The 13,874-nt window shown below is 39.1% G+C and overlaps 1 protein-coding gene across 2 annotated transcripts in view; it reads left to right on the top strand.

Annotated features, from left to right (window-relative positions):
* The window catches only part of wdr35 (WD repeat domain 35), a 31,314-nt gene that overhangs the window by 6,309 nt on the left and 11,131 nt on the right, over window positions 1–13,874 (top strand). The window contains exons 10-24 of one of the 2 annotated variants that reach the window (XM_079843551.1): window positions 1–19; window positions 150–182; window positions 537–593; window positions 699–759; window positions 1,488–1,632; window positions 4,856–4,925; window positions 5,201–5,254; window positions 5,336–5,445; window positions 5,604–5,820; window positions 7,312–7,392; window positions 7,695–7,831; window positions 9,330–9,533; window positions 12,259–12,405; window positions 12,883–13,015; window positions 13,158–13,268. The exon at window positions 1–19 is cut by the window's left edge and continues 167 nt beyond it. In XM_079843551.1, the coding sequence (XP_079699677.1) occupies window positions 1–19; window positions 150–182; window positions 537–593; window positions 699–759; window positions 1,488–1,632; window positions 4,856–4,925; window positions 5,201–5,254; window positions 5,336–5,445; window positions 5,604–5,820; window positions 7,312–7,392; window positions 7,695–7,831; window positions 9,330–9,533; window positions 12,259–12,405; window positions 12,883–13,015; window positions 13,158–13,268 (1,579 nt within the window). The remainder of the gene's footprint in view (window positions 20–149; window positions 183–536; window positions 594–698; window positions 760–1,487; window positions 1,633–4,855; window positions 4,926–5,200; window positions 5,255–5,335; window positions 5,446–5,603; window positions 5,821–7,311; window positions 7,393–7,694; window positions 7,832–9,329; window positions 9,534–12,258; window positions 12,406–12,882; window positions 13,016–13,157; window positions 13,269–13,874) is intronic. The other variant, XM_079843552.1, reaches the window with a different exon arrangement.

Genomic DNA, 13,874 nt, shown 5'->3' on the forward strand with positions numbered 1-13,874 from the left:
AGATGACACGCATCCACAGGTACGAAAAAAGTTCAGTTAAGTTTAACAAAAGTGATATTTTAATTTACAATATTGTTTTGGATTTAGTGTGTTAACTAGTCGTGATTTGTGTTGCATCAAATGCTATGTTTTTATCATTTCACAAACAGGAGGACCCTGAGGCTGAGGCTGGATCAGCTTTGGTAAAGACACCTATCAAATTCCAGTGTAGTAAAAAGCTGTGAAAATTATATCATATGCACTCTGATCACGGACAGCAGAAAGTTACAGTCAGGAGAGAGTTAACAATACTACATGACTGTAGCCATTTTCAAAGACAGTAAAAACCTGATCAAACATACAGATGTGACTGTATCATGATGTATTGTAAACAAAGTAAAGACTAAATGACTAATAGGAGCTCTGAACCAGGGCTTCATTCAGTAGGACAGGACAGAGTCTACAGTAGAAAGACATAATATTTTAATATAGAATTTCATTAAATTAAACTTTGAGAAAGCTTTTCTTAAGCATCAGATTCAACCGCTTTACCACAGGAATTTAATGAGCCGTCCAATCAAAACACCTCAAAGGATCAGTCTAAGAGGAGAAAGGTATTATGAACATCTGCAAAAGAAGCCTGTTAGATATTTCCTTGATACTGTTTAGTGAAGAGTATCCATACAGTAAAGAGATGCCTGTCTGTCCTCTGTCCACAGTATGTTCTGGTGTTGTGTAACTCCATTGGAACCCCACAGGACTCCAAATATATTGACATCGGTGAGTTAATACGACACACTCACTGATTCTATATTTATAAGAAAATAAATATATAAATGCAAATTTTAAAAATTCTTTTATTTTGTGAAATGCAAGAGAACGCAATGTGGTATAAGAGAAACAGCTACAGTTTCACTTTAGCGGCCATTTACTAATCGGAAAGTATTCCAGAGAGATGTGTAGATGTGCTTGAATGGTCTTATTAGGCTTAGGTTTGAGGTATAGTTAACATATTTAATTCAGAACAGTTTCTTTGATGATGGCTTGAGGATGTTATGATATAACACCAACATACACAGTGTGAAAGCTGCGGTGGGAATCCCGGCTCCTTTCCTCTCACTCTCGCAGGCATCTTGCTAAATTCCTCCCCTGGTTGGGAGAGCAGATCTGTGGGAGGGACCGACGTTCACCCTGATCTCTCTGTGGAGAGATTCCAGAGGCTGAACAGCAGCACAGAACAGAAAATGTAGTTATTCATTTTATTAGGTTAAACCTGATTGATCCCAGTCTATATATAGAGGTTTGTGTGATTTTTCAACAGCCTTCGAAATCACACAGACCTTCAACCGTCAGTTTTGATCTATAGATGTGATATTGTCACCTGATTTTGATAATGATGTAACTGTTAAAGGAATTTCTTTTCTTTCTCATTCCCTAAAATGTGTTAAATGAATTGCATTCTAGATGTTCTTTCCCAAATGTTTTTGTGTACTTTTCCTCTGTCACAGACCCTCTGTTCGTCACCATGACGAAGACTCATGTGATCACCGCATCCAAGGAGGCGTTTTATGTTTGGCAGTATCGTGTGGCTAAGAAACTCACTGCTCTTGAGATCAACCAGGTCGCTAAAACAAGAAAGGAAGGTCGGGAGAGGTGAGGGTCAAATGTCACCTGTGATAAAAAAAAATCAAACGCACTTCCTTTCAAAAGGTTCTGCATTTATTTTATTAAAAATAAAGTAAAACAGTAATATTGTGAAATATTATTACAATTTAAGTAACTGCTTTCTATTTGAATAAAAATGTAATTGATTCCTGTGATTCCAAAGCGGAATTTCCCACACAACATTATCAGACACAAAAATAATGTGCCAAATATTCATCATAATATTGACAAATCTAGCATTCACGTGAATTAATGAATGTAGTGAGGAAACGGGATAGTTTAAAACTGCTTTTCAGCTCTGTCTGTCAAATTGTCACCAGCAGTATCCTACAACCCCAAATCAGAAAAAGTTGGGACACTATGGAAAACGCAAAAAAAAAAAAAAAAGAAGTGATTTCTAAATTTACTTTGACTTGTATTTCATTGCAGACAATATGAACACAACATATTTCATGTTTTGTCTGGTCAACTTCATGTCATTTGTAAATATGCATCCTTTCCTGTCATTCAGACCTGCAACACATTTCAAAAAAAGTTGGGACTGGAGCAATTTAGGGCTAGTAATGAGGTAAAATGGTTAAATAATGATGTGATTTGAAACAGGTGATGTCAACAGGTGATTGTAATTATGATTTGGTACAAAAGCAGCATCCGAGAAAGGTCTAATGCTTTAGGAGCAAAGATGGGCCGAGGATCGCCAGTTTGCCAACAAATACGTGAGAAAATTATTTAAATGTTTAAAAACAATGTTCCTCAAAGAAAGATAGGAAGAGATTTGGATATTTCACATTCAACAGTGCATAACATAATTAAAAGATTCAAGGAATCTGGAGGAATTTCAGTGCGTAAAGGACAAGGGCACAAGCCTAAGCTGAACAACCGTGATCTCCGATCCCTCAGGCGGCACTGCATCAAGAATCGTCATTCATCTATAAGCGATATCACCACATGGGCTCAGGACTACTTTGGCAAACCTTTGTCAAGTACCACAATACGTAGTTACATCCACAAATGCCAGTTAAAACTGTACTGTGCCAAAAGGAAGCCCTTTGTTAACAGTGTCCAGAAGCGCCGTTGACTTCTCTGGGCTCGGAGGCATCTGGGATGGACCATCACACAGTGGAAACATGTACTGTGGTCAGATGAATCAGTATTTCAGGTATTTTTTGGGAGGAATGGACACCGTGTGCTCCGGACCAAAGAAGAAAAGGATCATCCAGACTGTGACTAGCAACAAGTCCAAAAGCCAGGGTCTGTCATGGTATGGGGTTGTGTCAGTGCCCTTGGCAAAGGTAACTTGCACTTCTGTGAAGGCACCATTAATGCTGAAAAGTACATAGAGATTTTGGAGCACAATATGCTGCCTTCAAGAAGACATCTTTTCCAGGGACGTCCATGCATATTTCAACAAGACAATGCAAAACCACATTCTGCACACATTACAAAGTCCTGGCTGCGGAGGAAGAGGGTACGGGTACTTGACTGGCCTGCCTGCAGTCCCGACCTGTCTCCAATAGAGAATGTGTGGCGCATTTTGAAGCGCAAAATGCGACAACGAAGACCCCGTACTGTTGCCCACCTTAAGACTTGTTTGCAGGAAGAATGGGACAAGATTACACCTGAAACACTTCATCACTTGGTGTCTTCAGTCCCTAAACGTCTTTTTAAGTGTTGTGAAAAGGAATGGCAACATTACAAAGTGGTAAATGCTTTACTGTCCCAACTTTTTTTGAAATGTGTTGCAGGTCTGAATGACAGGAAAGGATGCATATTTACAAATGACATGAAGTAGACCAGACAAAACATGAAATATTTTGTGTTCATATTGTCTGCAATGAAATACAAGTCAAAGTAAATTTAGAAATCACTTCTTTTTTTTTTTTTTTTTGCGTTTTCCATAGTGTCCCAACTTTTTCTGATTTGGGGTTGTATTCTGCATAACACATGTATTAAATATGGTAGCCATTTCATTTTCTGGTCAGTTTAAACTAAGGGTACTGTGCCAATGTCATAATTTTACAAAAAAAATGTTTGTATAAAATTGTACATTTGTGATAAGAATGTACCCTAAAGGGACATGGTGGTGGGAAAAAAATGGGATGGGAGGAAAAAATATATTTAAAAGCTTTTGCTTTCTCTCGCAAAATGTTTTGCGTTCCCCCGAGAAACTTTGCATTCTAAGTGTTGTAGTATAACCAGCAGAAGAACATTGATGTGAACTGCATTTGGTGACCGTACAGTGTTACAGTGACGTTATTGATTTTATTTCATAATAAAAAAAAAATCATAATTATGCAAAAGCACATTTTTACCAAACTAAGTTTTGTAGGATGAACAGTAGGAGACCATTGATGTGTAAACTGAATTTGGTGACACTATAGTGTGTAAACATTGAAGTTATTGGCTATTTTTGTAGTCGGGTTTTACACATTGTCAACTTTACTGAACTCCTTGAGTTAAGCACCGACTGTATTTATTTATACTTAAGTCGAAGTTCAAAACAAAACTCTATGAACCACTCCATTGTTAACGTATGGAGCTGTCTGAAACACTGCCAGCGGGACATTAAACAGGAAGTGTTTGTCTGAACTCAAATAGAGAGAACACAAATATCTTTGCGAGAGAACACAACTTTTTTGCGAGAGAACGGAAATGTTTTGCAAGAGAGTGCAACGTTTCTCAGGGGAATTCAAAAGTTTTGCGAAATAATATTTTTCCTCCCATCCCATATTTTTTCTACCACCATGTCCGTTTAGGGGCTCCGTAAGAATGTTCTAGTAATCTTCTCAGATTAATTTCAAAGTGGGAATCTAGCTACTTCAAAAGCGAACTGCAGTGGAAATTGTAGGACATGCTTTGTCCCATGTCTCAGACTCGGTGTCTGAATGAAAGTAACAGACCAGTGTAATATGTAAGCTTTCATCAGATGAAGCGGCGTTCCTTATTAATGCATACAGTCTGTGGGCAGGCCTGTCTGCCTGTCTGTCTATCAATGCAGTGTGAGGGTGTGCTCGCTGACGGCAGCAGTTTAGAAAAGTTCCGTTCATGGCTGTGTGATGAAATCCTGCGACCCACACAGACCAGGAGTGGACTCAGTGTTCTGTTTCCCTTCCACATGAGAGAAATACACTGAGGCAATACCTACCTCTCTTGCTCCACTTTACCCGCACACTGTCTCTTTTCACTCTGTCTTGCTGACTCTCTTCTCTAGGGTTTATCACATCGATGACAGTCCAAGCGGAACATCGGATGGGACACTGAACTTTGCCAAAGCCTTCACAGTGAGTACACTCATCACATACACTCACCTGTGGCTCTCTCAACCTCTCGTGAGAGGATTAGTGGGAAAAGTGTCATAAGACACTGCTCAGCTCAGTCAGTTTGAATTATTTGGTACTTTTGCTGTATTTTCCTTGATGTGCTTAATTTATATCTTTCAAAAACTCTTCTAAGGGACCCAAATGTCAGAAAATGCATCTTTGCACTATGTATGGAGACTGCAGCCCACTTTTTAATACCATCACCATGAGACATGTTTATGTTTCATTTGTTTCAGGCCACCAGAGATCCGATTTGCTGCATCACAGCATCAGACAGGATGCTTCTAGTGGTACGTCTGATTTTCACAAGAACACACGCTTTCTCAACCCAAAGCTTCTGTGTGTTTGACGTGTGGTTGTGATGTCCGCAGGCTCGTGAGTCTGGTATCTTACAGAGATACAGCCTGCCCAATATCAGCCTCCTGCAGAAATTTTCTCTCACATCCAGACCATATCAGCTGTCCCTGAATTGTAACTCCAGGTCGGATTTCTCCCTCTGTTTTCTTTTTTTCCTCTCTCTTCCTATCCCATAGTAACCCTAGACCATATCAGCACCATCATTGTTAGATTAATCACTCCTTTTTTTCCTGCTTGTATAGTGAGAATGTATTTTAACTTGCTTGTATTTTTTGTTTCCAGCCGACTGGCTATAATCGACATTACGGGTGTGTTGACGTTTTTGGATGTAGAGACGCGGGCTTCAGCGGGGGACGTAGAGGGCGGGTCCACAGCTGGAGACCCATCTAAATTCGAGCGCAAGGATGTCTGGGATATGAAATGGGCTAATGATAACCCAGATCTGTTCTCCATGATGGAGAAAACCAGAATGTATGTCTTCAGAAACCTGGACCCTGAGGTGAGACATAGAGAAATGAGCTACAGGTCCATACCTGTGCATATACAGTATTGTGGCATGAGAAAAGAGGATGACTGGGAAAAAAAAAAACACATAAATGGAAGGAAAGGACTGAAAGGGTAACGCCGCATTCACACGGGGCTTCGGCGTCAACGCTTGATGGAGGGCTTGGCTGAAGCTTGGTGCCTGACGCGACCGTCATAGTGACAACAGCTAATCACATTACTTGCCGCTTGGACCACAACACAACACAAAAAAAGCGCCTTTTTTGACAGCTAGTCTGTGAGACTATTTTGTGTATGAAAACTGATCACTTTAATATTTGATTCCTCATTTGGCTGGGGGATAGCTCTATTTGAACCACACATGATATGATATGCTCCTGTCATTCAATGATAAACAGAGTACACGGACGGAATACAAGCATGATACATTCCAGATTCTCCAACCGTCTCTGCCACCTCCTTCCAGGCCTGGTCTCTTCCAGTTTGTGTCCCGGTATGTAAATAATGATTGGTAGTAAAGGACCGGGTGATTATCCACCGCAATTATTAGCTTTTCCTCCATTTTAGATCGTTCTTTACTCTTCATTCACTCTTCATTCACCGGTGTTTTAAACGAACGCGATTGGCTAGCGTCTGCTCTAGGATATTTGCATAGGGTGATCTGATTGGATGACGCCTGCGTTGGCGCTTGAAAAGTTGAGAAATCTTCAACTTTTGCCGCTTGCAACGCGAGTGAAGCGCCGCGACGGAACCCACAATTCAGTTCGGCAACGCATGACGTCACCCATTCAAAGTAAACGAGAAGCGTTGACGCCGACGCCCCGTGTGAATGCGGCGTAAGAGTTTTGTCAAAGCTACTGTACTCTTACGTATACAGGGTTCAGGAAGTGCTGCCATTTTCAAATAAACACACACACATGTTGGGGATATTCCATGAACATAATGATTTTTTAAATACTTTACAAATGGTATATTCTATCTTCTAACCCGACCCCTTAACCTATTATTACAGAAAACTTTCAGCATTTTTACATTTTCAAAAAAAAAATCACGTGGCATGATTTATAAGCTGTTTTTCTTATGGGGACCAAAAATGTCCCCACAAAGACAAGGATTTCAGATATTGCCATCTTTGTGTGGACATTTTGTCCTTACAATGTGTTTACCTGAACCACACAGACACACACACCAGCCTTAGTAAATCACAGCGCACATGGCCTGTGGATCAGACCACCCAATGAAGATATTTAACAGAGCTTTTTACTTCCCGCCCAGAAAAATAGCAGGAAGTGTGGTTTACGGGTTCATTCCACACATTATACACAATATATTTACAGTCACACTAATATTAAAAGTGTATTCTCATAAATAATCAGCCTGAACTTTGATCAGAAAATCTATTTCTTCAGTTGTTTTAATTTATAGCAGTATTAGTGTGAGTATTCTCTCCTGACAAGCTCAATATTGTGTTGTGTTTTGAACACAGGAACCAATTCAAACATCTGGCTTCATCTGCCACTTTGAGGACCTGGAGATCAAATCTGTTCTTTTGGATGAGATTATGAGGGTTGGTTGGAATATGTGTGATTCATTTCATAATTAAAAAAATTGAGATTTCAAGGACTGAAAAACAAATATATATATATATATATATATATATATATATATATATATATATATATATATATATATATATATATATATATATATATATATATATATATATATATATATATATATATATATATATATATATATATATATATATATTAGATAGATAGATAGATAGATAACTATAAAACGATAAAAAAAAAATCCTCTCAATTTGTCAAAAGTTGTGTGAACCCTGAATATAATTTTATCCTTTAGGTTCCAGAGGTTCCAAATAAAGATTATTTAATAAACTTCGAGATCCGCTCACTGAGGGACAGCAGGGCGCTGATTGAGAAAGTTGGAATTGAAGATGCTTCTCAGTTTATTGAGGACAATCCCCATCCGCGCCTCTGGTGAGAGACAGACATGCATTCCACATTATAAATGGGGCAGTTTGGTTATTTATTCAAGCAAACCTGCACGCTCAAAGAGAAATACGTTAATAAAAGCATAGTTAGAAAGAGCTTTATTGCTAGTTTGGCAGTTAGGCAGTACTGAAGAGTGTGCTAAAACATGCTGTGTGGGTTTGTTTATTTGTATGTGAGTGTATGTTTGTTATACAATTTATGAGATTTGTGTGTGTGCAACATGGCCGTGTATGTGTGTGTCCTGGAAGTGGAAAGTATGGGGTTCAGTTTTATAGTCTGAATGAAGTGTGAGGTACAGTTCTATGATGTGAATGATGATCCTGGCACTGGCAGGACAAGATAAAACAAATAAGGTAGCACCGTTCTGTAGATCTTTTTCCTAGTGTACCTGCCTGACCATTAAGAAGGAAGTCTGGAAAAATGTGAATAAAATAAACTGTAATATTTGTGTGCAGTTGGTTATGGTTATGTTCAATAAAAATAAAAAAAAATCTAAGATGGAGATGAGAACGAGAGAGATGTTACCTGTAGCCATAAAGTTTTGGAGCGGCTCTATTGATTTAGGAACCCACTGAAGTTTTAGTGGCTCTGTCAGTTCTCACAGCACAAGGAGGAATTTCAGATTGGACTCTTGCTACAGAAGCAGGTAGGCAAACCCTAGTGTCATGTTAGCTTATGTTTAATGTTCTTTACCAGTGCTTCAAAGCACTGTACCTTTATCTAACATACATTATTTACAGGACACACACTGGAATGAATAATTTACTGAAAACACAACATGAGTCTCTATTCTCTCTGAGTGATCAGCCTGGTTTTCTATACATTAGCGCTGTTTCACATAATGGATCATTGGATTGAAAACCTTCACAGAGTTTAGCCTTTCTTTGATTTTTGGGGTGAAATGTAGGCAGTACATTAGTACTAGGCGGCACATTTAGTAAATTAAGTGAGAAAAGTTGCTGTTAATACTGTCAGACAGGAACTGGAGAAGGAATCCTGTTGGAATATGGTGTAAAGCAAGAGCCATGTGTCGGCTCTCTCTTTCAGTCTGTGTGTGTTTGCTGGGATACAAGTGTGAGAGCTCAGAGGCTCTGTTGTTTGATTGTACTCATCCTTAACATGCCAGCGTGTCAGAGGTCAAAGGTTTTCTTAACTTTCCATGAGCACATGAAAAGATCCCAGAGGGACTCGCTTCGCCCTCTTTGTCCACTATCTGTGACTCAGTTCTCCAAAACCTCTCTAGACACCTAAAAGTGTCATTATGTCCACAGTCCTGTTTAAGTTTGCAATTTTTTGTGTGAGGAAAAATCTATGTTGGGATCAAATGCTGTATAAATGCATATACTTTAAATTAATTATTTAATCAGAACTAATGTGTCAGATTCTGGGAATATGGGATTTAAGGTATTCAGTGTGAAATGCCAGACCTTCTGTACTTGAAAGTTGAAGATTCAGTCAGTTGTATCCATGTGTGCACTTGCAGGCGTCTGTTGGCAGAAGCGGCACTGCAGAAGCTGGATTTGAAGATGGCTGAACAGGCGTTTGTGCGCTGTAGGGACTACCAGGGCATTGAATTTGTCAAGAGACTGAGCAACCTGCAGAGTGAAGCCATGAAACAGGCCGAGGTAGCTGCTTACTTCAGCAGGTTCGAGGAGGCAGAGAGGATGTACCTGGATATGGACCGCAGGTACACACGGGAGATGATAAATGTCTTTATGCTGTGTGAAATCTCTGTGGACAAGCATGCTTTTCTCAAAAAATAGTGATGTTAAATGAATTTAATTAAATTGAGAAAAACTTTACACAATTTAGATTAAGCATTTTTTAACAAAAACTATTTGAGCTGATTGGGTTATATACAGGTGCTGGTCATATAATTAGAATATCATCAAAAAGTTGATTTATTTCACTAATTCCATTCAAAAAGTGAAACTTATATATTATATTCATTTATTACACACAGACTTATATATTTCAACTGTTTATTTATTTTAATTTTGATAATTGTAACTGACAACTAACTGTGCGTTCACACCGCCGCCGGCGAGAGCGTCAAACTTCGCTCTGGCCGCCCTGCCATCGACGCTGTAGAAGATTCGTGGACGCGCTGCCGCTCTGACGTAGATCAAATGCTTGGTCTTTTTTGAAACAGCATTTAAAGGGGCTGCAAAGCAAACAATCATGTTGATCGGCGTTTGTGCTGACTGACCACAAGTAGGGTATAACCGTATAATATAACCTCATGAAATCATTTAAATGTGAAAGTAAAAAAAAAAAAAGCAGATCGATGGAAAGAACTTAACAATTATAGTTACATGTTTGCTAACGAAATAAACCAATTAAAGGCCATTTGTGTGGTGTATAAATAATGTTGCGCATCTTCTTATCAAACCCGCCGCACCAGCAGTGATCAACCTCTCTCTATTTTGCTTGGGAACTAATGTGGTCGGAACCAAAGTTTACAGCGCTGCGTTCTCTAGAATCATCTCAAGCGGAGCACTTCTACATTCCCATTGGTTGCCGCCGGCTGCCGCCGAAGCGCGTCGTAGCTCATTACCATAAAGTTGACCTGATTCCAACTCTCCTCGACGCCCAAATCGTCCAAGACGCGCCGCGCCGCTCTCGCCGGAGCTCGCCGCCGGGCTCCCATTGAGAATGAATGACTTCCGGCCACTTTGACGCTCTCGCCGGCGGCGGTGTGAACGCACAGTAAGGCAAATCCCAAATTCAGTATCTCAGAAAATTAGAATATTGTGAAAAGGTTCAATATTGAAGACACCTGGTGCCACACTCTAATCAGCTAATTAACTAAAAAAACACATGCAAAGGCCTTTAAATGGTCTCTCAGTCTAGTTCTGTAGGCTACACAATCATGGGGAAGACTGCTGACTGGACAGTTGTCCAAAAAACGGCCATTGACACCTTGCACAAGGAGGGCAAGACACAAAAGGTCATTGCAAAAGAGGCTGGCTGTTCACAGAGCTCTGTGTCCAAGCACATTAATAGAGAGGCGAAGGGAAGGAAAAGATGTGGTAGAAAAAAGTGTACAAGCAAAAGGGATAACCACACCCTGGAGAGGATTGTGAAACAAAACCCATTCAAAAATGTGGGGGAGATTCACAAAGAGTGGACTGCAGCTGGAGTCAGTGCTTCAAGAACCACTACGCACAGACGTTTGCAAGACATGGGTTTCAGCTGTCGCATTCCTTGTGTCAAGCCACTCTTGAACAACAGACAGCGTCAGAAGCGTCTCGTCTGGGCCAAAGACAAAAAGGACTGGACTGCTGCTGAGTGGTCCAAAGTTATGTTCTCTGATGAAAGTACATTTTGCATTTCCTTTGGAAATCAGGGTCCCAGAGTCTGGAGGAAGAGAGGAGAGGCACACAATCCACGTTGCTTGAGGTCCAGTGTAAAGTTTCCACAGTCAGTGATGGTTTGGGATGCCATGTCATCTGCTGGTGTTGGTCCGCTGTGTTCTCTGAGGTCCAAGGTCAACGCAGCCGTATACTGCTTCCTGCTGCTGACCAACTTTATGGAGATGCAGATTTCATTTTTCAACAGGACTTGGCACCTGCACACAGTGCCAAAGCAACCAGTACCTGGTTTAAGGACCATGGTATCCCTGTTCTTAATTGGCCAGCAAACTTGCCTGACCTTAACCCCATAGAAAATCTATGGGGTATTGTGAAGAGGAAGATGCGATATGCCAGACCCAACAATGCAGAAGAGCTGAAGGCCTTTATCAGAGCAACCTGGGCTCTCATAACACCTGAGCAGTGCCACAGACTGATCGACTCCATGCCACGCCACATTGCTGCAGTATTCAGGCAAAATGAGTTTTTTGATGATACTTTTTGATGATATTCTAATTATATGACCAGCACCTGTATATATCAGGGTGGCCGCAGGTCTTTAAAAAGTCTTAAAATGTCTTAAAGTTTCCTAATAAAAGGTCCTAAAAAGTATTAGATTTAACTTGTTTATATGTTGACACCCTGTATATATATATAATATATATATATATATATAATATATATATTATATACAAATGTATTACAATATTACAAATGTATTTTTAATATAGTAATTAATTACAAATGTTACTAATTTATATTTCTACATTATGTCCTTTTTATTAAAATTTTTGACTTTTTACCAAATAATAGCTATTTATATTTTTTCCTGGCATACAATAAATTACCATATTTTAATTTAATGGAGTTCTAAATTAAATAAACTACATAGATAGATGATTTTTAGATTAAAAAACCCCCACTCAAATCAGTTTCTAAATGTGTCTCTGTTGGCTTGGATCTGGATTTTTGTTTATGCAGTTATGGCCAACATTTTAATTAACTCAATTGAAAAATTATTTATATCATTATTCTTATTTCTCACTCTGGTCTCTTTAGGGATTTGGCAATCAGTTTGCGTATAAAGCTCGGCGATTGGTTCAGGGTTCTGCAATTGCTGAAGACGGGTTCAGGTGACTCTGATGATGCTCTTCTGGAGCAGGCCTACAACGCTATTGGAGACTATTTTGCAGACAGACAGAAATGGTAGGTTGTTAAAGTGTAGGTGTTTTCATATTTGTTTATGTATATGTATGTGTTTGTCCAGGCAAAGCCACATTTTCAGCCGTCGTCTTGTCAATCAAAAGAGTGAGGCGAGACTGTTAAACTAACATGACGTTTAGTTTAAAACTTATGATTGCTCATTTAGGAATTAATAGCAGAACACATAATATGCACAGAGATATGGCATAAAAGAACATACACTTATCTTGGATGTTGATTTCAGATGCTTTCTGAAACTGTGCTAACAGCAAACAATGGCAAGTATTTGAATGTTGAGCAGCAAGCTCATAGTAACCGAAGAGATTCATTCAGAATTCAGTCAGGCAGGTTACAGAATGAAAACAGAACACAAACCTGACACAATAAAGTGTGTCAATGTTTGGCTGGTTGTGTACTTACTGTTAAATTGTGTTTTATATGACTGTTGACACAGAAACTTGAAGTTTGTATTTTCCACAGGTTGAATGCAGTGCAGTATTACCTGCAGGGTCGTAATCAGGAGCGTCTGGCTGAATGTTACTATATGCTGGAGGACTATGATGGTCTGGAGAAACTTGCAAACTCCCTACCAGAAAACCATAAACTGCTACCAGTGGGTGCTTTTCTCTCTCTCTTTTTTTTCTTTCTCTCTGACCCTTTTTCTTATGCTTCGTCAGCAGACCAATCAGCAATCTTTGGTTCAGATTCTCTTAAAATGTCTTGAACCGTGCTTTATTGTTTGTGTGTGTGTGTAGGACATTGGTCAGATGTTTGTTACCGTGGGAATGTGTGAGCAAGCCGTCAGTGCATTTCTGAAATGTAACCAACCCAAAGCAGCTGTGGATGCCTGTGTACATCTAAACCAGGTGAGAGTTCATGCACAAACCTGCACAGAACTTTAACTAGTTGTATGGTTTTGATATGTTATTATGAATGTTAAAGGTTTAGCATGTATAAATCTTATATTAATTGCATTAATTATATTGATATTACAGTATATTACTGCTGTCAATATTTAATTCTGATTCATCCGGGGTTTTTTGTAGTGAATGCATTTGGATTCTTTTAAAAGAAAAAAATACATAAAGACAGAACAAATATTTCTCATTTGCATAGAAAACAGATTATATATTTCTCACATCCAAACTCAAAATAATTAAATAATGTAAAAATGTATATTTAGTCCACTTATGGATTCATTCATGCATATTTACAGTATCTAAGAGGTTTTTGCAGATGGTCTTCTCATTCACGTGTGTACAAATCTGTTTCATATACATATTTAATAATTGAATAATACTTGAGAGCCAAAGTCTGCATAAAACGTTATATTTGATAAATGCATCTGGATTTCATATATAAATAAATTATCCATAAAAGAAGGTATTTTCTCCATCATTTACCGATCTTAAACACACGCACACGCACACACACACACACACACACACGCACGCACACACACACACTTGTGC

Source organism: Gobio gobio, assembly GCF_949357685.1.
Source record: "Gobio gobio genome assembly, chromosome: 18".
NCBI classification, from domain to species: Eukaryota; Metazoa; Chordata; class Actinopteri; order Cypriniformes; family Gobionidae; genus Gobio; species Gobio gobio.